General features: G+C 40.6%; 1 protein-coding gene across 1 annotated transcript; it reads right to left on the bottom strand.

The window, feature by feature from the left end:
• Positions 1-7: 7 nt before the first annotated feature.
• slc2a1b (solute carrier family 2 member 1b) lies at positions 8-27,997 on the bottom strand. The gene is made up of 10 exons (XM_084063303.1): positions 27,627-27,997; positions 15,345-15,440; positions 10,087-10,247; positions 9,596-9,836; positions 8,906-9,068; positions 7,982-8,169; positions 7,182-7,286; positions 6,500-6,601; positions 5,752-5,955; positions 8-4,070 (listed from the first exon to the last, which is right to left on the bottom strand). Exons 1-10 carry the CDS (start codon positions 27,639-27,641, stop codon positions 3,873-3,875), a joined length of 1,473 nt encoding a protein of 490 aa, XP_083919429.1. The 5' UTR covers positions 27,642-27,997; the 3' UTR covers positions 8-3,872.

Consider the following 27,997-nt stretch of genomic DNA (forward strand, 5'->3'; position numbering starts at 1 on the left):
CTTTCCATAAGCATGTCTTGTTTTATTCAAAATCCAATCACACACGTCTTACAGAAGAAGACAGAGCCATTGGGACACAGTTATCAGGCACATTTTACATTTCTCTGATGGACGTAACACCATACACACAAACACACAGGCACTGTTTAATACAAACCTTTTACATACATACATACATACTGCCTGGTTTATGCAAAATATGAATTAGGATGGTGTTAGTTCTCTCTCAGACGTATGTAGAGATGCACAACATTTGGTATTAATGTTTTATCTTTTATCAAATAATCTTTTAAATAAACTACTTTAAAACAATTTTGGGTGTGAGGACAGGGCTCTATTATTCGCTATTATTTGGCCCTTTTAGACCATCAATCTGCACAGCAATGAATGAACAGATTTCAAAGGTCTTATAGTGCTTTGTCATGCAGCTATGCTACGTGTTTAAAATCAAATGCCCAAACCTTACTGTTTAACTATACTGTATGTACATTGCAATGTTGTTGTTTACAGTAGATTACAGTCTCCAGTGTAAGTGCATCTTTCCTTGTATGCTATGGCAATCATTGGTGCCTTTACAGTGATTTTCAGTTCACCACCATCCAGGTACTCAATGTTGCACGAAAGATGGAAGTTATACTGCTTTTCCTACACAAGTGAGGAGTATACAAACTACTGCATTCTGTCGCTGTTGGGCGGAAACCTTGTACATCCAAAAACGTTACTTTTCTGGAAATCGAAAAAAGAACGCTGTGTACCAATGGATCCAATGTATTTATTATTTAGTTACAAGCATTTGCTAATACTTTTCATTGGATAAATATTTATAAAACCCACAGACAGAAGTCATTATAGGCAAACATTATCATTATAAATCCTCTTTTCAAAAATTGCAAAGATAGCAGATGCACAAGCGCACAGTTTGTGAGCTATTTTCAATACTTTTGGATGCCACTATCATACAATGAAGTATAAAATAGGGCATTAATTCATATAATAAAAAAAAAAACATGAATGAAATATAGAGATACAAGGTTTCTGCACAACAGCAAGGATATGCAAAAGGTAACAACTCACCATGGAATGATTTACAACATATGTTTATAAGTGTGTGTCGGCATGGATCAACAATGTCCTTGTTAATGATGCCATACCATTGTGGAAGCTCCTTCATGCTTGTTGGATCTATCCTCCTTCAGTTCTGCCTGCACTTCTCTCGAGAAATACACTCAGTTACTATAAATTAGTACAGTGGTTCCTACATGGTGTGTCGACAAGTCCAGGTGTGCCATGGGATTTTTTTTGACAACTACACATTATTACTGCACACATTATATACAACTATACAAAACGTTATGAATTATTTTAATAAAAAGAAAAAGTCAAAAAAGTTTCTAAACTAGCGAATAGACGATCTACAGTACAAGCTCACATCACAGTGTGTTGTGAGCTTGTAGATCTGCCATTTCCGCTATGAACACAGATGTGGCTTGAGATTTTGACTTGCCCATTGGTGTGCTTTGGGCACAACGTTTGAAAACCAGTTGGAAATTAAACCTGTCCGGTCACTCCACCAACTAGCCACCATCACATGTAACCACTGTCACCGTTGAAAACGCCAAATGGATTTTCTTTCCCTCAAGGGTGGAACAGAACTGTGGCATCGTCTCAGCAAGCATGCAAGAAAAAGTGAGACTTCTACAAAGGCATGTGTTACCAAATTCACTTAGGACTGGCCTATGTGTATACGTAAAAGACATCTGCCTTGTAGTACACTTTCATACAGCATCTCAACAGGTACAACACATCACACAAATCTATTTAAAAAAACGATCAAGTAATCCTTTCGCAGTACTTCAGTCTCTACTTCATAACTGTTCCCATACTTTGTAAAAGGTTCTCAAACATGCGCAAGATTTTTTTTTTGTCAGTGAGAAAATAATTGTTGATGATAAAGTGCTGCAAAAACTTTCCTCAAACAGTAATATTTCGAGAAAAGAAACATTCTTGGTGACACAGCAGTACGACAGTAACTTGTAAAAAGAAATATCTAAATACAGATCACTACCAAATATACAGGTTTCACCCGCCAGTGACACAATGTTCTACCCAAACAGTGAGCTAGTCAATAATGCATAACTGAGTGACAACAAAACAAACCTTGCTCCATAAATACAACAAGTGTCGACTACTGGACTGAACCCTGATGGGTAAAACATAAATAATATTGATAATGAAGACCTTTTTAAAATGCTGAAACCCGCATTGATTTTGGTCCCCGCTTGAGAAACGATGCTTATTGTTCCAATTCAAGGCACAGAAGTGTAAAAAGCTGTTTTCCATTTGTGGGGAAAGAACAGGATGGGCTTCAGGCCAATTCACCAGGCTCTGGCCTCTCCAAATGTAGTCTCAACTTCAGAGAAGAGGAAAAAAAATCCATTTCAGTTAAGATCCACTATTGAAAGTCAGCCTCTGCCATGGTAAAAAATCGTACCTGAAACTGTCTCCAGCACATTAAGGCCACAAGGAGATTATGTCTACAGAGCAGGCTTGATCATTTTTGGACAGGCACGTTTAGCTCCAACATACCAAATTTGAGGGGAAGGGAAAAAAAATAATAAAAAAAGTAGTAATAAAAACACACTAATATCATGAATCAGATCTTTTTTTTAAAGTATTTACATAAGCCTGCAGTCAGATTGGCTTGCTCATTCTGACTGAGTGCATGGTTATCTCCTACAACAGTAAGAGGATAAATTATTTGATCAATCAACTTGGCAGCCTGGTTCAGAGCTCTGGGAGCTCGTGCTGAAGGAGATACTAATCTCAGTCCCATAGTTTCGATTGCCATCTAAAATTCATAGAGCGTGTTGCTGAAAAGGGAATGGAATAAAAAGGCATGCTGAGAAGACAACTATTACTGTACAGTATGTTCTATGGCCGTCCTCAAACAGGTCTGTCTTGCTTAAGAATAGATTAAAAACCCCAACACCTACTCTTTGCGATGTGATTTTGATTAAGAAAACATTCTCTACGATTAAAAAAGCTTAAAATCTTTTGTGAAAGGACTAAGGAAGTAAAAAAAATATATACTGTAAATATATATAAATATGTACATGACATGCAGTGCTTTGAGAATATTGTTGCTTTAAAAAAAATAACAGATCCTCACTGCACTACATCACAATATACCATCATCTTACAGCTCATGTACATACAGTAACCGACTCTTTCAAGAGTAACAGCAATTCCTCATCAGTGGGCCCACTGCCCCCTCTGCTGGAGAGAAATGAGGAACATGTCATAGCCAAGCTTTACAGCGAGTCTACAGCGCTACAGCAGGACAACATAAACACACAAGACAGGACAGACAGACAAAACAATGAAATACAATGAAGAATTGAATTTGCTCTGTGAAATTCATGCCTGCATTGAGGGCTTTTAAACATGAGACTAACAGACAACGGAGAAAAGAAGAACAGTACAAAGTAACAGTGATTCAAATGTAAATTAAAACGGCTGGTTGATTGAAGTAAACAGCCCCTTCTTCCATCTTTTGAAAAATTGAAAGCATTCTGTCACAGGTCCTCGTGTCCACCAAGTTTGTGTCATTGTGACGTGAGAGGGGGGGGGGGGGGGGGGGGGGGAAACGTCGTGTTAGGGAATCGGGGGAGAAATGACTTGTCATTTGCTCTTTGCTTGGTAGTGTTGCCAAACGTGTGTTGACAGTGTGGAAACATAATTTACCATTGTATATGTCTTCTACAGCTATTCAGCAAGCCATAGGGGCTGATGGGGTGTTAAAAAAGTTCTCATGGGGAGTGCAGATTGTAGGCAGAACAATAAAAAATGTATAATAAATAAATAATTCAAACTCAGAGTTGGGAATCTGCTCCCAGGCTGTTGAGCTCTTCCGGCGAGTGCTTCTCTGCGTCTCCGGCCGACCGGCGGAATGCATTGGAGATCTCATCGAATGTTCGCCCCTTGGTCTCCGGAACTTTGAAGAAGGTGAAGACAAAGAACCCGAGCAGCAGCACGGTGAAAATGATAAACACGTATGGGCCAGTCAGCTCCTGTAAAAATAGACAGAGAGACACACAGACAGAGAGAGGGCATTTATCATAATTCCATCACTATGATGATGATAATCATAATAAAAATGCTAAGTTATTTCTGTACTTTGGGCAACTCCATCACAAACAGGCCTTTTCTGAATTCATCTAAAATTTCACATGCACAGTGCCTCCCAGACACAGAGAACCAGACGAGTGGGGTTTACTGCATGAGGACAGTTCAGACAGTCAGATAAAGAAATGTAAACTAGATTGACATTAAAAGATCACGAAAACAGGTTTAAACCTTTTAGAAAAACACTGGGAACTAGAAAAAGTGCTCCTCGGAGCACAGGTCTCCGCCAGGTCAGGTAGGTTATTGTGGCCTCCTGGTGGCGCTATAATACGCCAATGTGAAAAGGGTGCCATTTCTTATTAGGCCTTGCACGGCAATCGGACACTGCATTCGGACACTTGCTAAATTAGACCTGCTGGTGGCGCTATAACAGGCCAATGTTAAAAGGGTAGCGTTTGTTCCTCAACATAGTGTGAATGTGCGTGCAAAGTTTGACCGCAATCGGACGGTGCGTTCATGATTTGCGGAATTTTGTTCAAAACAAGCCACTACTGCAAACTTTAGACGTCAATCTTAGCCAATGAGGATGGTATATGAAAAATCAAACACATCCGTCTTGATCACATGACTATGGAGATCATGTGTACCGATTTGCGTGAAATTCGGATAAAATCGGCAGGAGTAATATTAAAAAATGTTTTTTACGTAAGTCGGCCTCCTGGTGGCACTATAAAAGGCATATGTGAAAAATGCAGGGCAAAGGTTTTTCCTTGACCTCTAGGGAGTGCGCATACAAAGTTTTACACAGATCGGTGCAGTTATAGGTACAAACAAGAATCGGCCTGTTATAGCGCCACCATGAGGCTGATTTGAAAATGTTTAAGTGCCATTTCTTCCTCGGCATAGTGGGAATATGCAAGCACAATTTCACGGAAATTGCATGCTGTGTTCATGATTTGAGGCATTTTGTTCAAAACGGAGTACTCCTGCAAACTTTGGAAGCCATTTTTAGCCAATCAGGATTGAATATGGAAAATCTGAAAGACCCGTTTCGTTTAATGACTATAGAGATACTGTGTACCGATTTGCGGGATTTTTGGACAAAATCTGTAGGAGTACTGTCAAAAAATATGTTTTGTACAAATCTCTCTCGCCATGCCTTTCGGCCTGGCGGAGACAATAGGTTTTGCTGCTTGTTTAGAGATACATCACCTCTCTATACCAGGGGTCTTCAACAGGGGGTCCGGGACCCCTAGGGGGTCCTCAGAATTACTACAGGGGGGCCGCCAAATATTTGTGTGATATGAATATTTACTTTAACCAAAAATAGCTCACAACGCCTCGCAGTGCGAGGCGTTGTGAGCTTGTAGATCGGCTATTTTATTACCCAATGATATACAATATAGAGGGGGGTCCCTGCTTCATCTGTCTCTCAGCTAGGGGGTCCTTGGGCTGAAAAAACGTTGATCCCTGATCTACAGTATACATATACATTGAATATGTTGTTGGCTGTGAGGACTTTCTACAGTAGATTGTATTCTCCATGAGAGACAAGGCCCTGTCGTCTGGTACTGCAACTGAGAAAACTCATTAAAAAAATGTGTATTTCACCCAGTCAGCGCTCACCTCTACATACTGGAAACCCATGCCCACGATGAAGTTGGCGGTCCAGTTGGAGAAGCCGGCCACGGCAAAAGCTGAGGGCCTCGGGCCCTGAGAGAACAGCTCTGCAACGATGAACCAAGGGATGGGCCCCGGCCCGATCTCAAAGAACGCCACAAAGCCAAATATGGCCACGATGCTAACATATGACATCCATGGCAGCTTATCCTGAAACACACAGTGTTTACGCTCCATTATTTCATCTGGAAGAGAAACCATTACTAACCTGCTAAGTGCTAACCAGTATTAGTCCATTCAATCCGGGAACACATCTGTGTCATTTTAGATTTGAGCTATAACCATTATCTTATACTTTGGCTGTTCAAAAATAGCAGATATACAAGCTCTTAGCGCGGCACCGAGTGCCGAGCTAAGAGCTTGTAGATCTGCTGTTTTTGAAATATCCTGAAAATCTGTGCAAATCTTTGAATATATATATTTTTTAAAGCGAACATTTGTAACTGAAATCTTTGCTTCTGGAGGTCCCTGGAACAAAACATTTTACAAATGTTCGCTTCAAAAAATATGTATTCAAAGATTTGCACAAATGTTTCCAAAGAAATCTCAAATGAAAGAGATGCGTTTCCGGATTGAATGGGTTAATAAACTGTGGTTAGGCATCTTTACTGATTAGCACATTTGCTAGAAGATAACGCGTGTGCGTGTGTGTGTGTGTGTGTGTGTGTTCATCTCTTTGTGATGAGAAACCTACCAGCAGAGCGAGAGCGATGGTCATCAGAACGGCAGAGAAAGCCATTCCCAGTAACCCCAGCAAGTGTAAGGATCTACGACCGGCACGCTCCACCACAAACAACTGAGGACAAAACAGACAAGACGGGTCAGAAGTTCCACGTACGGTATGACTATATAACAATGCCCTTTAACAGGAATGTTAATCAGGACTAGGAGTGCAACAGTTGATCCAACTAATTGATTGAAACGATTATAAAAAATAAAATAATATGTTAATCGGTCATTTTATAAAATAATCGATGACAATGGTATCCCTATTTTCGGCATGTCATTGTTGGCAAAAAACATCTAAACTATTCAAAAGTAGCGAAAATAGCAGCTCTATAAGCTCACAATGGGTCGAGAGCTAGTAGATCAGCTATTTTCACGAATGTCAAGAATTGTTGCTAAGAAGTATAAAATATCCATTGTGAAGAGTAAAATGGTTAATCGATTCTTTGATATTTAAAAAAGGTTTTAAAAACAACATCTCGATTATTCAATTAATCGGAAAAAGTAATCGATAAAATAATCACTAAGAACATAATTCGATAGAACAAAAGATTCTTGTGAAAACCCCAGCTTCAATTCGTTTTATGTCAGGTAATCACGATTCCACATGAAAACAAATAGGAAAAGAAAATATTGTTCAGCGTACTCACCGACACCACAGTGAAAGCTGTGTTGACCACACCGGCTCCGATGGTGGCATAAACAGGCTGAGAAACTCCTGCTTTCTCAAAGATGCGGGTGGAGTAGTAGAACACCTAAAATATGGCAAGAACATGCATGTAAGATTTCAATGTAGAATCTAACATGCGTGTGAGCATTAGGTAACTTTGTCGTCGAATACGTCCATTAGCCTTCATAACAGAACATGAAATAAGGTAGTTAATGTACATTTGTCTTTTTTTGTTTATTTATAACAACAACTAAATAAGATCCATGAAATACAGATACATGAAAACAGACCACAACACATGGCTGACCGCCATAAGGGACAGAACGTCTACACCAGTGGTTTTCAACCTTTTTCATATTAAGGTCCATTATTTATTCGGCATTTGAGCCACGGACCACCGTTTGATGAGATTTAGCCTCTCAGAATCCTAGTATTTTGTTATTGTTGGATAAGATTTGTCCACAATTCCATGCTGTATTGATGTTGGTACCATAGGAGAGATAACAGGCCAACGTTGATCAAAATAACAATTCTTCTACTTTCTCTAATTGTGTAGACTTCTTCTAAATTGAACTCTTGAGAGTGTAAAATGAAAATCGACCCGTACGTTTCATTTTACACTCTCAATCTAATAAGGGTCCATTTGGTTACCAACTCTTCCATCATTTAGCTGGGGACCACCTGGAACCCCCTCAAGGACCACTGGTTGAGAAGAACCACTGCTCTACACAGTTAAGTCTGGAGTGTTAATTTGAACCCTCTCTGCAGTGTTTAACTCACAGCGTTGATGCCGGACAGCTGCTGGGAGAGCTGCAGGACGATGGCAATGAAGATGGGCTGGCGGTAGAGGGGTGAGCGGAACAGCTCGGCGATGGTCACCGTCTTCTCCCTCATCATCTGCCTGCTCTCCTCCTTCATCTCCTGCATGTCGGCGCTCACGTCCGTGGTCCCGCGCAGCTTCTTCAGCACTGGAATACAGGCAGACAGGGAGGGGTCAAAGCTTGCAAACGATACACTGAGGTTACATTTGACCCATTTAAGACCGTGAAAGCATCTGTCATTTTAGATTTTAACCATTTTAACCACTTTAACCATTATTTTATACTTTGGCTATTAAAAAATAGCAGATATACAAGCTCATTGCGAGCACCGAGTGCTACGCTGTGAGCTTGTAGATCTGCTATTTTTGAAAAATCATGAAAATGTGTGCAATTTGAACATACATTTTTTTAAGCAAACATTTGAAACTCAAATCTTTGCTTCTGGGGGTCCCTGGAACTAAATATTTTGAGATGGGGGTCCGTGACCAAATACATATAATTTTGGGGTCCTTGACATGATAAAGTTTGAGAACCACTGATATTATAGCAACATAAGTGTTTCAGAAAACTGTTTGGATTTAGAAGACATTTGTACAATCAGCCTCAGGTCTGAATGTAGTTGGAAGTCCCTGCACTGCTGACTACACGTGACTTGCGTTATACGTAGCATGTAAACAAACTAAAACACAGGACTGCCGTTTGTTCTGTATAATGAATGATTTTGGAGTGTACACAGGGTTAGTGTGTGTAATGTAAATGTTTAAGTATTTATTTATCCATTTGTAACTCAAAAATGTAACAAAATGGTTACATGTATACACTCAGGGTTAAACCAACCCTGAAGATGTTACTGTGTACAGTACGTATTTATAAATGATGTCACCTGTCTTGGCCTTGCTCTCCTCATTCCTGTTGATGAGCAGGAAGCGGGGGCTCTCGGGACAGAAGGGCAGCAGGATGCACTGCACTATGGCAGGGAGGAGAGTGAAGCCCAGCAGGTAAGGCCACAGGGTAGGGTTACCCATGAGAGCTTCCATGCCAAACACCTGAAATCACCAACCCCGCCCCACACACACACACACACACACACACACACACACACACACACACACACACACACACACACACACACACACACACACACACACACACACACACACACACACACACACACACACACACCACGCGAGAGAGACAATTAACGTTTGACATACAGTACAGCAAGTCTGGCTAATAAAAGTGACACTTTCATCCAAAGTGTCTTACTATGAGCGTCTTTAACGGAATACCAATTTAATTTCACCATCACACTTGCCATCATAATTTTGTGTTAGGGCGATAATTATTTTGTTTTACAATATCACTATGTTTCAGGTGAGCTTTAAGTCAATTAAAAACTGATTCACCCTATAACACCATGTATACCCTAATAAAAATATATACAATTAATGTATTTATGCAATTTATGAGAATGAACTGCTTTGCACTCATATAGTGATGCCCTGGGAGCTGAAAGATTTGAGTAGAGTCAAGCAATTGAACATCACTTTTATGATTGTCTTCAGCTACCCACCTGTGCCATCAGGATGCCCACGACGATGCCCAGCTGGTGGAGAGTTCCCAGGGCTCCTCTGAGGTTAGTGGGAGCGACCTCACCGACGTACATGGGCACAAAGCCAGTGGACAGGCCCGAGTAGAGCCCCACTACAAATCGGCCAGCGATCAACATCTCCCAGGAGGACGCCAGCTTGGAGCAGCCCATGAGAATTGCAGCGATGAAGGCCAGGACGTTGGCCATCAGCATTGAGTTCCTCCTGCAGGCAGTGCAGGGAATACAGAACACATACATAAGGTTGGATTCTCAGTGAGAAAATAATTGTTGTGGTAGATAAAGAAAGTGCTGCAAAAAAAACAACAGAACCATTGAAACCCTGGCATTACACCAAGGTGTCACAAGGTGACAATCAGTAAACAGTGGTTAATTGACACGGGCTAGTGTTATCCCTCTCTTGCACACGAGGCAGTCAACAGTGTAAGGAGCATCGGCGTACGTTCACCCTTTACCTTCCAAATCGGTTGACAAACAGCCCCACGGAGAAGGAGCCAAAGATGCCACCGACAGAGAAAATGGCAACAGCGATGGACCAGATGGTTGTCTTGGAGGTCTTGGTGATGGGCTCCCCGTAGCGCTCGTACCAAGTCTCATTGATGAACTGCTCAATGATCTGTAGAAGGACAACAAAAAAAGGCAGCGATGGCTTAAGGTTAGGGAAGGCTGCTTTGTGCCTGGATAGTTCCCAGCGTTATAAAAATGACATTACCATGTGTTCGAGAACGATTATTTGTATCGTCTCCCCTTGTAACATTAGCTCACAGTTATGACAATGTCAAGGGAGTACCGAAACCTCAGTAAAAACAATAATTCTGAATATTGATATTTTCCAACTACTGTTTCTGTTTCTGTTGTTTTGATTTAGATTTATTTAGCACAATGTAAAAACTATTCCAAAAACGCTACACACTAAATATAAAAAGAAAAGTGCCGGGAGGAGGCAATAAGCCCAAAGGGCTTATACGAGGCCTCTACCTATGTATAACACAATACAAATATTAATAGAACCTGATTTGTAAACAACAAAATATACATTTTTTTACAAATAACATGATTGCAGTATAAAAATAAAAATCTTCAACATGATTGAAATACCTGATTATCCATGACAAGTTAAGTGAAAATAATTAGCCAACATAGTTGACTTTTGTGCTACATGAAGAGTGTGAACAGGTGATTTTCTACATTCTGTTCAGCACCTGCACAGATGGTGTCTTGGATCTGTGTGTGTGTCCACACTCATCTCAAATAACCTTTGACATTGTCCTCCCCTTCTAGGTTGGTACGTTTCATACATTAGGTCATTTCACAGATTGACCACTGGAGGGCAGTGGTGTATGTGATACCTAGCACAATGTAACTTCCTGGTACAGCCAGAGAGATTAACCCTCAGGCCTGGTGTCAAGTTCCAGACTCTGTTGACAAATACATCCCGAGGGGCTTGTGAGTGACCTGTTTTAAGTAGCCAAAGCCTGTGTTTGTGTCAGTGAGTTTCCCTGTTGATGGTTTATGATTTTGACCCCCCCACCCCTCAGTCTGTGTCACGGTAACCCACTGACGCAGCTCAGATGTCCCACCACTGGTCAACACCCCTCCACATCCTCTTAGTATGTGACACACCCTCCCATCCCCCATTCCCAAATATCTCTGGTTGATCCTACTCATGTGCTTTAGTGTGGTGATCATTTCGACGTTATTGTCTCTTTTTGTATTGCTGTTTATTTTACTGTATCCTGTTGTTTTTCACTGATGGCTGTATTTGCTATAATATCTTGCTATTATAGATCACTTTGTAGCCCTGTTTTGAAAGGCGCTTTCAAAATAAAGATTGTTGCAGCTACATATTACGTGCATATCATGTGGTAATACAGAATATCATGAATATTGCAACTAGTGTTACGGAGGCCATGCTAGTGAATCTGATACCCTTGCTGCTTGCCTAGGGGAAAGGGGGATCGCATGACAAGAGTTTTCCTGAGGCTCTGGGCCTTAACTCAACCCTCACGTTACCATATCGTTTTACATCGCAAGACTATATATCCCTTAGATCACTAGTTTGTGATCATATACATTTCCCTTATTATCACCCATACTGCAATGTACAGTACTGTATGGCTAGCAAAGATTAAAAAAAATAATGCTGCCATATGTTTTAAGTATGTTATACATGAATAAAAGGCTTCCAGTCCTTATTACTTTGTAACACAGACACACGTACAACACTGAGAAGCAAAGCGTATGGCTGCTTTTGATAAGTTACGTAATAATTCGATGTTCTCTCCGCAGGCTTCAATAGACGGTGCAGCCCAAACAACCAGCTGGCTCTCCCCTCACAGAGAAACAAACTGCCCATTCATTACCAGTTTTACCTTGGTGAAAAAGTCTTACTAGTTGTGCACAGCTAGCTGGCGGCTAGGCGGTTAATGTGCCCAAAGTGTACACAGTTTGCACTGAGTCTGCAAGAAGGAACACCCATCTTAAATTATATAATCTTATTTCGAGTCTTAAGGGTCTTATGAAATGTAAGACAGAAAGTTCTGCCAGGGGGAAAATAAAGCAGCCACTTGGGTAGGATAGCTTCAATTGTTTTCCATGCAGAATAACTTGTTATAATTTTCTCAAGCGCATTAGTAAAACAAGTATAACTTCACTGAATAGTGTAAATCCCCACTTGCTTTGTGAACAAAATGTTTTAAAACTCAACGCATGATTAAATCTTGTGTTAAAATGATATACAGTATATACGTAACCATAAACAAACTCGCCCATATATAGGCAGGACCACGGCCACGTCACTATGACTCATACATAACCATAAACAAACCCGATACGCCCATATAGGCATGTCACTATGACTCAGACATAACCATAAACAGACCCGATACGCCCATATATAGGCATCTATGGAGGCCCAGTTGTCCATGGTCAAATATTTGACCACTATGCCCATATATGGTCAATTGCATGTGTATGGGACCGACTTTACTCGAGGGAGTGCGGTGCCTGCCGTCGAGTCGTACAGAGACCTCCATATATGGGCATACAATGGACACAGGTAGACAGAGACACAGAGATCTCCATACAGTATATGGACACAAAAGGGACACAGACAGACAGATGGGTACAATGACAAAGCCTCGAAGCCAGAACCTCTAGTACTGTATATTTTGCATTGCAGACCTAGCCGGTTGCTAGGGCATGAGGACAGGACAGCAAGCCAGGGCCAGACTCTTGAAGCACAGTATCTAATCAAAACCCTCTACACAGTGCATGGCCTGCGTCACAGGCAGCATTAGCATCATTCCAGTTCTTATCGCGTACGGGTGGTAATCTTAAGTGTTGTCATTTTTATGAAAGCAAGGTTGTTTGCGGAGACTGTGCCATCAGATGACAAGTAAGTCACAGGTTGGATCTCTCCAACAGCTGATGTGTCTAATGACACAGATGTTGTGTCCTGTCAAAGTGCCCTGCAGCTGGAATGCTGAGCTTCTACGGTACAGAACCTACTCATCTGATTTCCTCAGGACGAGAGAATCGGCTAAACGTGTAGTTCAACTAAAGTGAACTTCAAGTAAAATGTCTGCTAAAAATGGCCTTTAAATCTTAACAAAGGATAAAGACCTAGCGTAGCACAGACTTTGAATGTTTGCTCCCAAAGTGTCTCTGAAATGGCTGTAGCATTGATAGAACCTGAACTAAACACGGACTAGGCATACAGACAAAGATGACGCTGATGTTTAGTGCAAACCCACTTGGTGGAAAAATGCTTAGAGGAAAACAACTATCGCTGTTGGTGTAAATTCAGCGTAAGAGGGCAGACTGACATTAACCCAGTGTGTGAGTGTTAGTAAACTTCCGCATGTTTGCCCCACCTCTTTCACCCGTGCTCCCTAAGCTGTTATCCATCACCCAGTATCACATGGGGGCCTTTGGGCTCCTCGGCTAAGCCCTATGAATCTGAGGCTTTGTTACGGGAAATCGTGTGTTGTGTCAGAGAGAAGGATTAGTGCACCCACCTCCAGCCTAGATTAAATATTAATATGACACCACTCATCTGCATAAATGCTGCCGTTTTTATAATCTACACAGAAAAATATTAAATCCCTCAATTTATCATTAAGGAAATCATATAGGATCCTATAGTTAAACTGGATTCTCAATCTCTTCCAATGGCGACTTTTTGGTGGTCCTATTTTATCACATAATGGCAGAGCAGCAGGTGAAACATTTAAACAACAAGCAGGTGGTTTAGTTTTATAAGCAGCATGTGCACACAATGGGCAGCTGCACCACATCTCATTTAAAATTTTACTAACAAAGCTGGTGATGACAACACTGCTTTTGCATGGGCTGGTTTCCTCATAGCCCTGACATAGTAATAACAGAGGACCATGTTCAGATTAAACTTTAAAGTCCCTGAAATGGTCCTTTACACTGGACTCACCGACAGTCTTTTAATGGAAATGTCCTTGGTCTCGATAAGACTAAGAGCAGTTATTATTAGTCCCCCCACATCTCTCCTATCTCACAAGGAGCAATGTGTTGCCGGTATAAACAGAGGTCGCGCTAGGATTATACTGCTGGTCCCAATGACCGGAATGATAAGAAAATTCTCGGATCTGATAAAAATAACGGTCATACATGTTTTTATATGCATTAATGACAGGCAGGTGCGTAAATGCAGCCTACACTCATTATTAGAATTATATTTTGGATTGAACTATTTGAACATAAATGAGTAATATTCACATTTTATATAGCAGGGTCACCTTGCACGCACTGAGCGCATGCAGCGTGCGTAATGGTTTCTCAATGTTTCGTTTTGAACATTATTTCCTTGAGATTATCGAACAATCAAAGGGTACTGCACAAAAATGGGTGCGTCAGATTAACAGATTTTCATAACGTGGCTCAGCTGACCTGTTAAGGTAATAAATGATAGGCTACTCACAGGTTATACTGTAATAGATAGGCATTGGATGCCGTCCATGCGTCTGGTTAGGACAGCTTTTTGGGCAAGTTGATTAAGCATTTGTGGGAATCTTGTAGTCTCCTCATAGAGCTATCCGTAACGTTTTAACGTGTCCACCTTTACGATTTAACGTCCAGGTGTTTCACCTGGATGCTACATTTGCAGTGTGGATAGATGTTGTGAGCTGTTGTTTAGGCATCCGTGTTTGTTGGATGTTTCATCTTAAAATGTGTGGGCATTGTTGTTAATTAGTGGTTGGACAACTTGACAACTTTATTCACAAGTGCCCTCACCTTTGAAAGTGTCTGTGTTGTATTCTAATTTCTAACTAATGATACAACTTGTCTTGACTGTTCAATACACAAGTTTATAACACCTCTCTTGTTCCGGTCTTACCTTCACAATTAATTGTCTCCCGTTTACATCCCAATGCAGCGCATTTTACACGGGTTATCATTCACAGGAAATAGGTGTAACTTAACAGCGTGTGTTTTGGGGAGATACAGAGAGAGAGTGAGAGAGATTTACGGTGATATTATAATGAACTGCCGTATCATTGTCAACCGGTCAGGATGTCCGGAGAGATTTATATTTTCCGGTCTTTGTCATAAATAAAATCGGTCAACGTGACCTCTGATACCTCTGATATATATATATATTATATATATATATGCTTCTACAGTATGAACCACCTATATGACGTTTACTTGCTGCTCTGCACTCCCCATTGATTCTCACCTTTTGAGGGGCATTGATGACACCTGTGTTGTAGCCAAACTGGAGAGAACCGATCACAGCTGTCCCCACCGTCAGCATCAGCTGGAACGTCACTTGCTGCAAGGAGAGACAAAGAGGGAAACAACCAGTTAGGGACTTCCTATTACTCACAACTCAGTAGCGTCACCACCTACAGTAGGCAGATGAATCAACATTCGGAGACAGATGTATCACATCTGTCAATATGCTAGACAATAGCGAGCATTTTCTGGGCACCAACGATCCCGGCGCTTACCCAAGAAAAACGTAATATAAAGCAGTAAATATCCTGCTCAATCTCTGACATGACACACAGCATTTGAAAAATGGCCCACTTTTAGATGGGCGAGGTATTGAGCTTTAGCACTGTCATCAGTGGCATGCACAGACATTTTGAGGGGCAGGTGCTCAAGTAAATTATACTTTTTTTTGTTTACTTGGTTGGCTCTTTTTTCCCTCTACACCTATACCTCTTTGCCAAAAATAGCCGATCTACAAGCCCCCAACGCCTCGCAGCGCGCCTCGCAGGATAAATAACATAACAAGATGTTTTGATTCTCTGAAGTCAAACTTTATCTATTTCTCCATTTGTTTTGTTGTCCTGTTTTTCTTTTTTGCTATGGACCTCCCCAGAATAAATCATGCAGTAACGTTAGCTCCATTGAATGTAGCATGCAACGGCGCAATCTCAAGACAGAGGAGAGGAGATGAAAAAAGTCAGCATGCTTGTTGCATGATGGTGTCTCACGCCAAAAAATGTATTTTGAGACACCAGGGCCATTGGCCTGTGGTGCAATAGGACCACACATCCACCAGTCAACTCAGCTGGGGCTTAACCACTCGAACACCAGCATCCCTATTCTGGGGGGAACAAAAATAGCTGATGTACAAGCTCATAATGCACCATGCCGCGTTTACGAATAGAGGGTTTAAGTGGTTAAGCCCCAGCCACTTTCTTGTCTAACTGTGGTTACAAAAATCATTTGATGGTTTATTCAAGCAGAACACAGGGATTTTCTAATTACAGACTGACTTTGACTGTCTTTGTCTTCACTTCCTCCTCTCTGTAGACGTGCAGTATCACTACAACTTCTCTGAACAAAACTGCAGCTCTGATGTGAGTGCTGTTAGGCGGTCTGTCACACCAGACCAGGCTACTTCCTCATCATATGTTAGACTAAAAAAAAGTGATGTTCACTTGCAACATTTCTCTGAATGCAGCTGTAGTTCTACTCACTAAAATACAATGTTAAAATAAGTACACTGGACACTTTTTTTTTGAGCTCTCAGATGGGGGTGTAATGCTTTGCTGGAGGACATGAGAGAGAGACATGAGAGAGAGACGAAGAGAGAGAGAGAGAGAGAGAGAGAGAGAGAGAGAGAGAGAGAGAGAGAGAGAGAGAGAGAGAGAGAGAGAGAGACAGAGAGAGAGAGAGAGAGAGAGAGAGAGAGAGAGAGAGAGAGATGGAATGAGTGCCTCCATCTTCTGAGACACCAGGAAATGCATCATCTGCAATCCCCAAGGAGGGCTGCGTGCAATACAATAGTCCCCGTGATTCAGAAATCTTTAGCCCAATTCTAGTGTTTCCATTTGAGCCACAAATAAAGACAACAACAGAACTCTGTCTTGTTACAGGGACTTTCCTCAGAAGCTTATTGAAAGGTTTGTGTTTTTGGAGAGTCGTAGACCACTGATTATCGATGTTTTGACCAATATTTTGTCAAAAAGTGCAAAACATTCTAATCAGAACATTTAACTTATAAGCAAAAAGTAAATATAAAATACATGTAAAGTACTTAGTTTTATTTAACCACAAAAAAACAGATCTACAATCTGAATTTGTTTTGAAAACTTTTGAAACTGGTCACCTATAATGACATGCCCAATAACTACTGCCAGGGCACATCAGCGGTAGTTAGGTAACACAAAGCAACAGCATTTTTGTGAATTCTGGAATTCCTTCCCGCACGGCTGTACTGTAAGTGGGAGGGGAGCTGGAAAAACTGGCCTCTGTGTTTAGATGCAGTCACTCCAGCGTGCTCGGTGTGACGTTTGCTGGGTTAGAGAGCTAAAAATGGGCTGGTCTGAGTGACTCAAAGACCCGCCCTAGAAACTACACTGAACCTATGGCAACTCTTGTGATGGCAGGGGAGCTCGCAAGGGGTGAACGGGTCCATGACTGCACATTTGAACACACACACACACACACACACACACACACACACACACACACACACACACACACACACACACACACACACACACACACACACACACACACACACACACACACACACACACACACACACACACACACACACACACACACACACACACACACGCAAAACTTTTGTTGATGACCAGACTCTTAAAGGAGCCATGCTCCCTAGTCCCTTTAAACGGCCCTACCAGTAAGTGATGTCATTTAAGAGCTCACACACAATCTTCATTGTTGTTCCAAACAATTAGAAACAGCACTGGACTGTAGTGAACGCCCTCCTCCTTCTTAATCACGTACGCTTAAAGTGACACAGCCAGATAACTACTCTGGGACGAGCTGTGAAAGTGGCTACTGTTCCCAATGTGCCTGGAGCTCTTTAAGGCAAACAGCTAGAATCTTTTGCAAGTACTCCCTAAATATGGAAATAGTCCAGCAGCTGCAAGAGGTTGTTAGACTGGGGAGGTAGTGTGTTCAATAGATGCACTCTTCGTGGATGGATACCTTTACCTTTAGCCTATATACGAGGACACCACCTCACCCCTAAATGTACACCTAGGGCTGGAAGATAGAGAGCTATATCACCAGTAAGGCTAAACTATTAAGATAAAGTTTAACAACCCTAAAAACATTAAAATACCGATTAATGACATTTCAAAATTCTTATCATTGTAATTTCTTTCCCACTATCACAAGGAAAAGTTATCTCTCAACCAGATATTCTGTCCTGATTGTAGCGTGTAGATTAAAAACTTCTCAACGCAGGAACACTACACACAAGCGAACATCCAAGCATAACTGAACACCAATCCTAACCATCTTCCGCTCTTAACTCCAATTTTCACAGAGTAGTGCAGCAGTCTATTAATCCACACCGTCAGATTACATTTGGAGAAGGTGTCCAGACTCCAGTCATTGGCATCCTGTTGTTTCGTGCTCACTGCAGAGACAATGAAGGCACACCCTTAAGTGCTATAATTAAAACGTAATCGTGTTTTGGTACATGCCTGCATCTTTCTTTCACGCCTGGTTAAACTAGTATCAGGCCTAAGATAAACTGAACCAGTTTTTCTCCATGACAGCTTTCACTGTGTTTACATTTGAAGTAAAATGTCAGATCTGTTTCATCTGACTAACAACAAATGAGTCCTTGTGAGGCATTTGTAAGGGCCTGGCATCATCGTGCTGCTTGTTTGTATTGTACAATGCACAAGTAAATGTGATTACTGAAGCAGGTAAAGTAGGTGTCCTGATTGATCAATCCCATACTTAAGGAAATGGGATATGGTAATGTGATTCACTTACAGCGATGATGATCTGATTATATCAACCAAGAGTACTCTGAACTGCTTTCTCTATAGAGTTTAACAATCCGATTATAAACTTAGATCTGATTATGGTGTCATTCTACGATTAAACACTAGGCTAGTAAGGCTACATTGAGAATTATTGTCAAAGGCACACCACTTATTTGTGTACTTCCTCTTCCTCTCACCTGTGTTAATATTACTATGTAATACTCGATCTATATGCAATTTTAATGACTCATAAACAACATGGAATATTAGCATAATTTTGAGTGGTCTAAAGCAGTGGTTCTCAACCTTTTCAGGCCCCCCAAAAAAATCTAATCAGAACTGGGGACCCCCACCCTGACAGGCTCTTGGAATTGTAGGAGCTGAGGCATTACATTTTGTTTGACTCAGTTCCACAGATAAATATTGTGAAAATGTAGATTGGCTACTTTCACAATTTTTGCCTCTTTCTCAGGTAATATTTCACAATTTGGCCAAAGTTGGATGGAGTATTAAAAAGGTCTTAAAAGGTCTTAAATGATCACTTTAGATACACTTATACTGTGTGTTGGTTTGTTGAGTGAGAAAACAATGTTGCACATCAAGCTAATCATCTGGGGACCCAATCATTTGGGGACCCCCTCAGGTTTAGAACCACTGGTCTAAAGGCAGACCTGCAAGCTGAAAAAGGTGACAAGTTCCGAACTCAAACCCCTGTTGGGGGTGACAGGACGGGGGATAGAAGCTATTTATTGTATGAAAATTCAAAAATGCAGGAAGTTAGCTCCTATTTGTATTTATTTTTTACTCCCCAGAGTGGCTGGTTAGTTTCTGAAATTCACCAGCCAAAGAGGAAATCTGCTCGCCATTGGGTGCTAATTTTGTTCCCTGGTGTTTTTTTTTAATGTGTACTGGACTTTGTATACAGACTTGACTGTGCCTTCCCGTTATTTTTGTTCTGTGTTCCTCTTTTCTCTCTTTCCCTAAACTGTAACTGCAATGTTGACACCTTGCACACACAAATAATTGCATTTAGACCTGTAATCGTGTGATGTGACAATAAAGTTGATTCTGTTGATACATTCTGATTCTTAACAATGTACTTGTACACAAGAGACTGAGCAAGACTAGGCTCAGCATTGTCTTCAGTAACAGGAAAATGACAACAATAACACAGGAAATCTAGACTACTGCACATATTATGTGGGCCAAAGTAATACAGCAGGTTATTACACCAATAATACAGAGACTACAACGAGCTGGTAAAATAACAAATAATAACAAAAAAATAATTGTTTCAAAGTTTCAGCAGTCCTGTCAGTTCTTTGGATGAATCAGTGAAGCATCAATCGAGTATCGGGTGCTTTTTCTTAACCTGTCAATTAGCGCCTCTGAAATATTATGTCTCACGGTGCTGAAAATCCTTGTGGCCACAGCAAATGTAATATAATCCTCACTATTGGTAATTGGTAATGCTTTATTAAACGTTGTATACAGAAATATATTTAGGATGTTTTGTGTTTTGTGTTGTATACAGAAATATATTTCGGATGTTTTTCTCATTTCCGAGCACTACTAATCCTCCATGCAAATGTCTCCCCTATGCTTGTGAATGTTACAGGCATGCAAACAGCCACGAGGTGAAAAAGGTGACAACATGTTGTTTTCTTTAGGGTCAGACTGTGTAGGTCAGAGTGCAGACTGCCCCGCCCCCAGCTATTCATTTCAATGAAAGTTGCTCAGTGGCGTTTGAAGCACCCGGAAGTCTGCCCGAAGAACAAATATTGAGTCCAATATCCTTTGCCAATATCGGATCCAATAGAGTGGCCATAGAGTTATTATGAGCAGGCGCACAGACGGTAGACGCACGCGCAGTAGCATTTTAAATGCGGAGGTGTTGCTATCCCAGATTTGACCACCAGGCGACGGCCGCTTCACTGTTCTACCGTAGCTCTGGGGGTTTGGTGCGACCTCAGTCAACAGTTTACTTAGTCTCCATGGTGAACATTGACAACAGGACTGATAGGGAGTCATTTTATTCAAATATAAATTTAAGCTTCAGTCACTGCATTTTAGACCTGCTCACGTCTTCTATATATATCCATAATTTGCTGGATGAACTTTACAGTATCTAGATTAGGCTTTACAGTGACCATAACAAGTTAAATGTTTATGCCTATGATTAAATTGTTTACATTTCAGATGTGCCAGACTCAAACTAAGCAGTGGTAAAACCACTTGACCAGACGGTGTGCTATATGAGATGAGCCTGGGCTTGAGCAAACACACTAACACTCACTCATCTGGGAGTGTACACAGAACCGACTTATTGCCTGTAACTCCCAGTAAGTAAGATCAACGGCGCATGCTTCAAAAGCACATGTAAACACTCTGTGAGGCCCCCACCAGGAAGCAACAATGCAATATGTGACGTTGGAACTCAGCTGGTGGCAGCCTGGCGGGCCACAGCGATCCTGTTCTTCAAAAGAACTATGAGGAAAATGGTTTTGTCGGGACAAAGGACTTTACAGAGGAATGCTGAAGCACAGAGAGAAAGTCACTCACTTCCCTATGAAGAAGGGAGATACTTTGGCTATTAAAAAAATGCAGATATACAAGCTCAGATCTACAAGCTATGAGCTTGTAGATCTGCTATTTTTGAGAAATTGTCAAAATGTGTGCAAATCTTTAAATATATATATATTTAAAGCGAACATTTGTAACTCAAATCTTTGCTTCTGGGGGTCCCTGGAACTGAATATTTTGAGATGGGGGGGTCCGCGCCTAAATACATATCATTTTGGGGGTCTTTGACATGAAAAAGTTTGAGAACCACTGATATTGTTGCAACATAAGTTTTTCAGAAACCTGGATTTAGAAGACATTTGTAGATGTGTTCCCGGATTGAATGGGTTAAAGGATTATCTAATCAAATGTTTTTTGGATATCATTATTTTCAAGTGCTTTCAATGACAACAGCCTGTTACAGTGAATGTCATCACAGTCCACTCTCAAATGTGGTATAGCCTGGCGGGTCAATTGGATGCCACAGACCGCAGGTTGGTTAGACAAAGTGTGTGTAATGTTGAATGTTTCCTCTTGCATGATGCTTAAATGCAACGACAGCCAATCAAACACAAGCTTTGGCTGCTGAACAAAGAAGCTATTCACTTATAGCCTTCATTGATATTTCAAAGTTTACAATTTATACACATTTCTTTTGGTCAAAAGAGATTCTTCAGAGAATGTAATGAACCAGAGGTCGAAAGTAACCAAGTAAATTTACTCACATATGTACAATTCTGAGGTACAGTACTTTTACTTTACTTGAGTATTTCAGTTTTTTGAAATTGTATAGGCCTTCTTCTCCTCTACTACAAATATACCACAAATATTGTACTTTTTACTCCACTACAATTATTTGGCAAAATGTAGTTACTAATTACTTTTCAGATTTAGATTATTAATACAAAACATACATTCACTTTGGATGAGCATCAATTGAGTGTGTAATATGATTATGTATTGTTAATATGTTAAGTTACCAAGCAGCACACAAAGAAATTAAAATCAGCCCCACCTTTACCAGCTGCAACATCAAAGTGATGAACACATTAATGCATTACTAATTAATTATACTAATATACTATATCATTATGAAATGGGTCATTCAGCATAATAAGTCATTTTACATTTGTTTTATTTTGATGCCAATACTTTTCTACTTTTACTCAAGTAAAAAAATTGAATGCAGGGACTTTTACTTGTAACATAGCATTTCTACATGGTGTTCATGGTCTACGTGGTGTTGCTACTTAACTTGACTTCTTCTTCCACCACTGATAACAACTATAGTTCCTCTTGTCAGAGGACGTTAAGCATTTCCTGTGATGTTTAATCATGATGTTTAATGTGAGACACCGGAAACCTCGGCAAACACAGCCACACCTCTACAGTTCCACAGTAGTGAACCACATGTACGTGCCATGAACTATCACACCAACCCTTAATACGTCCTTAGTCATATGATCATAGCTGCATGACCTGTCCACAAGCACCAAATATAGAGAATTACTTCTGAATCCCAACAGCAGTTCAACAAAAGCCATGTTAAAAAAAAAACAGAAGCCATCAAGCCATTCAAACCGGGAACGCATCTCCGTCATTTTAGATTTCTTCGGCTATTGAAAAATAGCAGATCTACAAGCTCATGAGTTTGTAGATTTTTGAAAAAAACGTGAAATCTAAAATGACAGAGATGCGTTCCCGGGATTGAAAGGGTTAAATAATATAAGTGAGTTCATCTCCACTCAGGCTGCCAGGCTCGTAGCAATGGCCTACGTGGGAAGCAGCACATCCCTGCAAACCATGTCCTTTCTAGGCTGCAGCCACAGGTTACAATGGAGCCGGGCAACTTAAGATTCCCCTCTTTTCTCTCAACTTCTGTGCAGTTGTCCTGCTGTGCAGGTGACAACGGAACTGACCTGGGTCCAACAGAAACTATAAATGCTAGTAGGCATTTTGTTTAAACCTGCTTGGAGGAGCCAGGTACAGTATGTGTTTTTTTTGTTAACCATGTCAGAATAAATAAGAGAATTATGAAGCTTCCTTCACCTTAACCCTAACACAAGGAAAGGTGCAGTATTACCAAACTAACTTTCAAATGCTTTCTCGTGATGGTCTAATGCGGTACTCTGCTGTATTGTATTGTGTGTATATAGGTCTACCGGGCTATGAGGCACTGAAGCACATTTAATCATCTACAATAAAAAGTGTTGACTCAAGTCTTGCTCACGCCTTCAATAATGCAACGTACAAAGAATATTGCACACAATATTCTCAGCTATATAAACACTTACATAGACACACGCGCACACACACACACACGTGTCAGTCGAAAACAGGAGGTTAGAATCAACTCTCTGAGGGTTCTGACGCACTCCACGTCACTTCTGAATCATTAAGCCTATTCGGTTCTTAAGTCTGACGTAATTTTGTAGTCCGACGTCCCGTCCGGGTCCAAAAGGCACCAGCGCCGTCCACTCTTCATTGTAAACAACATGTTGGAACCCGTAAATCTTTTTACAATGACCTCCTTTTTCAGAAATGAAACATTGAGGGTTAATAAGGGTCTTAATGCTAATATCATAGAAGTACTAAGTATTTATTTATTATTATGATTTAACATTATTATTATTAACATTAAAACACTTGGACCCGGAAGTTATTCTAGCGGGGCGCAACGTCACGTCTGAACAATCGAATAGGCGGCGGGCGGCCTCGACTGAAAGTCCAAAACAAAAAGAGAGAGAGAGCGGCGCAAGACCCCTCACGTTGCACGGCTTGCAATGGTCTTATACCCGCCTTTATACCGCCACGTGAACGGTGATTAGCGAGGTTTTGCTGCGTGCGTCCATACCGCACACACACACACACAAGAATCATCCATTTCATATTAGGGGCCCAGGGGCCCACGGTTCTCGTCTTATGCTCGTTTCAATTAAAGCCTCCCTGTGATCTTTCAAGTCGAAACTTTTTTTATAGGAGGATCTCATTAGGCCTCATTATAAAAGAAATGGCAGAGATTACACATAAAGGGGTGGCAGGGGGTCGTGAGGACAGGCAGGAGGTGGAGAGGTATTAATCCATTAAGACCGGGAGCGCATCTGTGTCATTTTAGATTTATTTGGATTTTTAGATTTTTTAGATTTAATTTTAGATTTTTTAGATTTAATTTTAGATTTTTTAGATTTAATTTTAGATTTTTTTTATTTCATTTTAGATTTCTTTCTCTTTCAAAAATAGCAGATATACAAGCTCATGCTGCACTATGAACTATTTTTGAAAAATCCTGAAAATGTGAATATATATTTCTTAAAGCGCATTTATAAAATATTTTGTTCCAGGGACCTCCAGAAGCAAATATTTGAGTTACAAATGTTCGCTTTCAAAAAATATATATTCAAAGATTTGCACTAATTCTTTAAAAAAACAAAGCAGATCTACAAGCTCATAGCGCGGCACTCGTGTGATTTTGCTTGTTTTTAAATAGCCAAAGAGATCTTAAAATGACACAGACGTGTTCCCGGATTGAATGGATTAAAGCCAGGATGAAGGCAGGCGATAGGTGGTGTGTTGGCCCCGGGGCCCTAGTCATAACGCTGAACTGTCAGGTCTGTCAAGTATCAAACTGTTAAGGGGGGGGGGGGGTGATTCCGTTTACGGCAGATCAGGTCAACTGTATGCTTGACCCCCAATTATGGCTTGTATAACGTATCCAGCAAAACAAGGGCTGCAGGTCAGAATGAGGCTCGCCATGAAAGCTGACAACATCATCACTGTTTCTTGATGGAAAGGCGGTGTGAATAGCGAAATGTAACTACATTGTTATTAGAATATAGCCGTGTGGAGGGATTAATGATTTTTTAAAGCGAAGGCTTGCATCGAAAACAATCAGCGGTGCTGCCGAGAGGAATAAAAAAACTTTCTTAATCTATCTGGTGAGTCACATATACGACAACACAGTCGCAGACCATTATTTTGTCGACACAACAGCTGCCTTGAAAAGGTTTCAGACTGGCATTACAGGTTAAACAATAAGGGCTTTCATTACAGCATATAAATGCGCTAATCATCAATGCACCTGTTAATCCAACGTGCTGCGTTTGAAAGTGAGCCAGGCCGGCTGCCACAACGTTACATAATGAATTTTGAACGCACTTAGTTTGAAAGGCTTGGTTCTGGCTCTTGCCACATCCGAAAAACACCTGATATTGTAGTCTGACCAGAGAGAGAGAGAGAGAGAGAGAGAGAGAGAGAGAGAGAGAGCACACCTACATACTGGAGCACACCAAGTCACGTTTTCTTCCTGAACAATGACCATCGTGTTTTGCCCAAGGCCAAGCATCACAGACTCGCAGTGCGGATATATGCAAATCCCAATCACAAGGTGTGTTATTCGGCCTGTCTCTGAGTGGACTTTGTCTGTTTACTCACATCACATGTATGTTCACCACACACACACAAAAAGAAAGCACACACACAGAGCATGGGGGGGAATGGGAAATTGGGAAGGGAAATGAAAGGGTCGGGACTCTTGCCCTCCTTGGCTTTTCTAGCATAGGCCTACTGCGCAATTCCCCAGCCTAGCCCATGTCTGCTCTATTTGGACATCTGCAGTAGCTGGAGTGATGAGTGGGAACTGGGAAAAACATTCCCATCACGTCCACAGCGCATCATTCCAGCTGAGCAGCCGTCACAACAGAGCAGGCATGGCACAGAAATAACATCAAAAGTGGGATGAATAGAAGGACGAAAAACAGCAACAAAGAAAACATGGTTTTGACAACCAGGTCAGACCAGGTCACTATGATGTGTTTCATGGTGATAGCTGGCTTACATCAGAGAGACGGACACAGAAACAGACAGAGGAGTGAAATGTTTTTGTTTTTAGGCAAAGATGTTATGTACAACATAGAGGCTAAAGACCATGAGTTTGACACCCTGGCTTTTGATCACTTTGGTCATAGTTAATAATAATAATTACTATTATTATTGAGAATATTTTTATTGCATATTATTGTTGGATACAGACCACATTGGTACATAATAGCAATCTTATAAAAAATATATAGCCTACTTTCAATAACAACAACATTATAAGCAGCTATTATTTTAATATTAACTATAATATTTGTTTGAGGATCACATAGAGTTTATGCTGTTGTTTAATTTGAACTGATGGCTAAAACTCTCATTAAGTGGCATTAAGACTTTGAATTTTCTTACACAAATTATTCATTATTATCATTATTATTATTTATGATCTAATAGGGGATTGTGTGTAGCTAGACCAGTGTTCTACCTCTAATAACTGCCCACCTGAAAACGTTATCATCCCTTAAACAGCCAAACATGTCAAATAATACAGTGTTTAATAGATGTATTACATTCTAATTACTTAACTCCTGTCACTGGAAATAAAATAAAATACAATTGGGGTTGTTACTTTTACACCACTACAATTATTTGAAAACATTAGTTAGCCTACTGGTTACCTTGTAGATTTAGATTTTTATTACTAAACATTAACCACTTAAGGTTTAGGCCTATATATATTTCGGCTATTTGAAAATAGCAGATCTACAAGCTCACAATGGCATTGTGAGCTTGTAAATCTGCTATTTTCAAAAGATTTGTTATACATTTTGACATTCTGCATAATGAGTACTTTCTACTTTTGGTACTTAAAGTACATTTTGATACCAATACTTTTGTACTTTTACTCAATTAGCATCCTGGACTTTTACTTGTAACAGAGTATTTCTACACTGCAGTAGTGATACTTTTACTTAAGTAAAAAAATGTTACTACTTTTTCCACCACTGATATTTGGTGTGCCATCAACACATATAATATTCATAGACCCCTTGCAGCGTGTGTGTGCGGCCCCTCACCCCCCTCCATAAGCCTTCACAAGACGCGGGCAACATGACAAAGCAGCAGCTTCTATGACAAAGCAAACTGACGAAACACACATGATCATGTGCACATGTGCTTAAATGACATGTATATGTACTTTTAGGCTTTATATTACGGAACTCACTGAACTCGCTGAACTAGTTGACAGCCTATAATAGAGAGAGAAGACTACTATGCTGTAATCAAACTCGTTTGACAGCGTTTTAAGGCAGCTCTTTAGACGTGGCTTTAATGACCATCTTAATGTCAGTTCATTTAGTCTACATTACCTTCCCGGAATCCATGGCAGGCAGTGAACCTTTCTTCTCTTTTTTCTGTTGGTAAAGTGAGTTCTGGTGTTGTATCTTGTTGAGTTGTTCAGGAAGATGATGCTTTCGTCGCTCAGAAGTCAATCATCTTGTGTAGTTTCCAGTTGGAAGAAGAAGGAAAAACTTCGATGAAGTTTCAGTTGAACTTCAGTTTTTTTGTCCTCTAGTCTTCTTTGTATATTTCCTCCCGTGTTTTTTCTTCTGGTCTTGAAGTCAGTTTGTTGTAAACATAGCTTCTTCTTCTTGTTGTGAGAGTTAAGTAACGTGTTATTAAGTGAAGTGATAGTAACTATTATCTGTCTGTCTGTCAGAAGAACTGCTCTCTGCTGATA

Source organism: Gymnoscopelus microlampas, assembly GCF_963454915.1.
Source record: "Gymnoscopelus microlampas genome assembly, chromosome: 7".
Lineage (NCBI taxonomy): Eukaryota > Metazoa > Chordata > Actinopteri > Myctophiformes > Myctophidae > Gymnoscopelus > Gymnoscopelus microlampas.